At 41.4% G+C, this 4,215-nt stretch overlaps 1 protein-coding gene across 6 annotated transcripts; it reads left to right on the top strand.

The window, feature by feature from the left end:
- Positions 1 to 1,228: 1,228 nt before the first annotated feature.
- LOC107264675 (26S proteasome non-ATPase regulatory subunit 12) lies at positions 1,229 to 3,930 on the top strand. 6 transcript variants are annotated; one of them, XM_015733189.2, is made up of 7 exons: positions 1,229 to 1,367; positions 1,893 to 2,090; positions 2,171 to 2,407; positions 2,469 to 2,755; positions 2,827 to 3,051; positions 3,134 to 3,290; positions 3,376 to 3,930. In XM_015733189.2, the coding sequence occupies exons 2-7, from the start codon at positions 1,926 to 1,928 to the stop codon at positions 3,664 to 3,666; spliced, it is 1,362 nt and encodes a 453-aa protein (XP_015588675.1). In that variant the 5' UTR covers positions 1,229 to 1,367; positions 1,893 to 1,925; the 3' UTR covers positions 3,667 to 3,930. The 6 variants fall into 6 exon arrangements, with proteins under 6 accessions (XP_015588675.1, XP_015588671.1, XP_015588672.1 ...); XM_015733185.2 differs by lacking the exon at positions 1,229 to 1,367 and adding an exon at positions 1,384 to 1,492; XM_015733186.2 differs by lacking the exon at positions 1,229 to 1,367 and adding an exon at positions 1,387 to 1,538.
- Positions 3,931 to 4,215: the final 285 nt, after the last annotated feature.

Raw genomic sequence — 4,215 nt, 5'->3', positions numbered from 1 at the left:
ATTTTTTTTTGTAAAAAGAAAGTGCTCTCCATAGAGGGGTCTCGAACCATAGACCTCCCGATTCATAACCGGGTGCACCAGCCAGACGCTAAAAACATCTCTTTGTTTTACTTCTTTCGGAAATTGTATTTCTAGAATTTCATTGTTTATTCAACTGCTTACTATTGTCGTTTCGCTTACTTTACATATAAGCAGAGTAATATGAAGATGCACTCCAGTTAAGAACTTTCGCGCCACCCTTCTCCACGTGGACGAACAAAAGAGAATAAAATAAACTTTGGGCAACCTAGAAAAGTTAAAAGAGAGGAACCTTGACAGGTTATTGACTCAGCCACGATGCTCGTTTAATACTAAATTAAATTTATTATAGATATTTATCTATGATATTTCAAAATTTCGTTTTGAACTGTTCTCGGTCGTTTCATTTATAAACAAATTTCGCAATTCATTTTTTAATGTTCATTTTCGGCATGATAAGAGGTAAAGAGTGAAAACCAATATTTCTATGCATTTTTTATAACTTTGAAATTTATTTGAATATACACATTTGTTTGCGCATTACGTCCATACAAACGTTTAGGGTTTGGTTGGACGGAAGACCTTGCTGTTCCGCCTATTTGTCAAGAACGGTTTGTGAGGGGCGGCAACTTTTTCCCCACCACCGAGCAATCCATTCATTTTCGCTGACTGCAATATCGGCTGGAACGATGATCATGACCCGCGCGGCTACGCGAAATCTGTAACATCGACAGAGGCGATAATCACGAAATCCTACTGCTGGACTCGCTGCTACGATTTAGCGCCATGCTTTTGGTATCGCCTAAAACCGGAGCGTTGTGCATCTCCCCACTCATCTCTGAGTGGGAATTCGTGGTAATGGTGGTAATACCAACAATGTCAGGGGGGCGGCCGTAGCCCAGTGGATAGGGTAGCGGATTCACGACCGAAAGGTTGGAGGTTCCCGCCCAGCTTCCAGCGGCATTCACCAATGGGTTTTCATATGAAAACTTGAATGAGTATTTATACGGATTTTCGCCCAACACTGTTCGGATTCTGTGTATAAACTTTGTAGGTCCCTTCACGCGGAGTTGCATAAGGCCCGTCTCGCAAGGTACATTGCCATCTATTGTCGAACTTCCAACCTTGATTATTAGGACCAGTTACTGGCACATGTCCCCCATTGGGGATACAGCCATAAGGAAAGGAAGGAAGGACCAACAATGTCAGATACGCGACTCTCTCGGGCAACATATTACAGTTAATGCGAATTTTTTCTTTCTAAAATCTATCGTATCTACAGGAAAAAGTCTAATTAGATTTTATGGTGTTCCTTTAGAACGTTTGTTCTGTACGCAGAAGAATTTCTTGTAAGTCATTTGACGCTTAATTTCAGTTGATCTCCCTCGTAGTCTGACAATTGCGTTTGACTATTGTGCTGCGTGATTCTAGTTTTTTTTTTGTATAAGAATCCTTGCAAACCTTTGTTTCTTGAGTAAGTTAACATCAACCAGTCTCTCAGCTGAACGTGAAATTATAATGTAAAAATTTTATCGTTATTCTTGTATCCTTTGGTTGAGTAAGGTTCTTCGCGTTTGTGGATGTCTGATATAACGCGGTATAACCTCAATAACGTACACTTCATTGCTATTTTGTTTCGCACACTCAAGATGCATTTCTATGATTTTTAATTCATTTGTTGCATTTGATCATTTTTACGTTCTAGACGGCATAGTTAAGAATTTGGGATGCTACAGAACAATATTTTCCACATAGAGGGTTTAAAAAGTGCATTGTAATGATAGGTGTAAAAATAGTTTTTCACTAATTACAGTGATGACAGCAATTTATTCCCTACTCATTCGTTAAACATATATATATATTGTAATTGGCAGCTTATTCTTTCACTGTACAAGAAAAGTTTAACGATGGCAGAAGGTTCAAGTATGGAGACTGGTAGAATTGTCAAGATGGAGGTTGATTATAGCAGCAACTGCGACACAAAAATTCCAGAATGCAAGAAACTTGCTAGAGAGGGCAAGCTACATGACGCCCTTGATCAATTATTAGCTCTAGAGAAGCTTACAAGAACAGTTGGTATCCATAACGGAGAACAAAAATCTAATCCACCGCAAACAATATACTGTTGCTAACAAATTCAAATTATTTGTAGGGTGCTGACATGATATCAACCTCTCGAGTTTTGGTTGCTATTGTCGAGATTTGTTTAGAAGCCAAGAACTGGGCTGCCCTTAATGAACACATAGTTCTACTTTCTAAACGACGTTCTCAGCTTAAACAAGCTGTCACTAAAATGGTCCAGGAATGCTGTACCTATGTAGATAAAACACCAAACAGAGAAACTATGATAAAACTTATTGAAACCCTGCGTTCCGTCACTGAAGGGAAGGTAAAATTAGTCGTTTGCATCAGGCTCGAACATAGTTGGAAACGAGGTTTTATACTTTCAGATCTACGTGGAAGTCGAGAGGGCTCGCTTGACTCATCGCCTGGCAAAATTAAAGGAAGAGGATGGCGACGTAGCCGGAGCCGCAGCGGTAATGCTGGAATTGCAAGTAGAGACCTATGGTAGCATGTCCAGAAGGGAAAAGGCCTCTCTTATCTTGGAACAAATGCGGCTCTGTTTAGCCAAACAAGACTTCGTACGTACGCAGATCATCGCGAAGAAGATCAATATAAAGTTTTTCGACGACGAGAACGACGAGGAGACGCAGGCATTGAAATTGAAATACTACGAGTGCGTATCGTTTCGTTGCAACATCTATTATGGCCAAATCATAATTCTTTCGTATACTTGAATTACTTCAGCTTGATGATGGAACTGGCACGTCACGAAGGATGGCACCTCGAACTGTGTCGACACAATCGTGCCGTACTCGAAACACCAACGGTAAAGGGCGATCCTAAGAAACGACACACCGCCCTGTCGCGCGCCGTTCTCTATCTTGTGTTGGCTCCTCACGAACCGGAACAGGCGGATTTAACTCATAGACTACTCGCAGATAAACTCCTGGACGAAATACCCACGTACAAGTAAGTTGTCTTTCGTTTTGAGAAGATGAACGGGTTTGCACAAGAGCACCTGTTCGGAAAATTATACCTCTATCTTGTGCAGGGAACTGCTTCGATTATTCGTCAATCCGGAACTAATTAAATGGTCCGGACTTTGTGAAATTTATGAACGGGATCTAAGAGATACTGAAGTATTCTCATCCACCACCGAGGAAGGCTCTAAAAGATGGGCGGATCTGCGCAACAGGGTCGTCGAGCATGTAAGTATAAAGCAATCTCAATGAAATCTCAAATAAGCCTTGGGTAGGGCGATGTTCAATTTTTTTTAACAATGTCGTTTTATAGAATATTCGAATAATGGCAAAATACTACACGAAGATCACGCTGACACGTATGGCAGAGTTGCTGGACCTTCCCGTAGAAGAGACCGAAGCCTGCCTTTGCAATCTGGTCGAGACTGGTGTGATCAGTGCTCGTACCGATAGACCAGCCGGTGTAGTACGTTTTACTGGTACTCAGGAACCGGCGGCTATTTTGGATACTTGGGCTGCCTCGCTCTCGAAGCTGATGAGCCTGGTCAATCATACCACTCACTTGATTCATCAGGAAGAGATGCTGGCCGTCGCGCAATCCTAGTGCCGCAACACGGTCAAACGAGCATTACACTTTGTTTTGTAACCACGGGGGTCGTCCGTCGTGCATTATCATTTGTCGTATTCATGACAAATTCGTGCGCTTTAATAATAAAACTTATGAAACATCTCAACGCTCGTTTTCATCGATGTCCATTCGTACATGTGTGCTACAATTATGCCGATAACGATGCTAAATGATGCAGCTTATACATTTTGTTCTCCTAGATTCTGTCTTTTATTACAATATATACAAAACATTACAATAGTTATTTTAATTCCTTTAGAAAATTAAGTTTTCACCATTGCCTTTCATCCCTCTAAAGTTCGTTGACTTTTCTTACAGAACAACTCGTGCAATATGCACAGGAAGTCAACACACTTTGTCTCGTCCTTATAAAAATACAGGCACGACACTAACGAAACGTATACATGTTGCACGTAACGATGTCTCTTAAAGTAGTCGGGATAAACGCTTGCGCGAGCATAACTTCTCTCAACCACGAGTTCTTTCCCGAATTATGTGAGGGATGCACTCGAATGGGGGGGGGGG

This window comes from Cephus cinctus, unplaced genomic scaffold (assembly GCF_000341935.2).
Source record: "Cephus cinctus unplaced genomic scaffold, Ccin1 Ccin1_scaffold0189, whole genome shotgun sequence".
Taxonomy (NCBI): domain Eukaryota; kingdom Metazoa; phylum Arthropoda; class Insecta; order Hymenoptera; family Cephidae; genus Cephus; species Cephus cinctus.
This window is presented reverse-complemented; position numbering and strand designations above follow the sequence as displayed.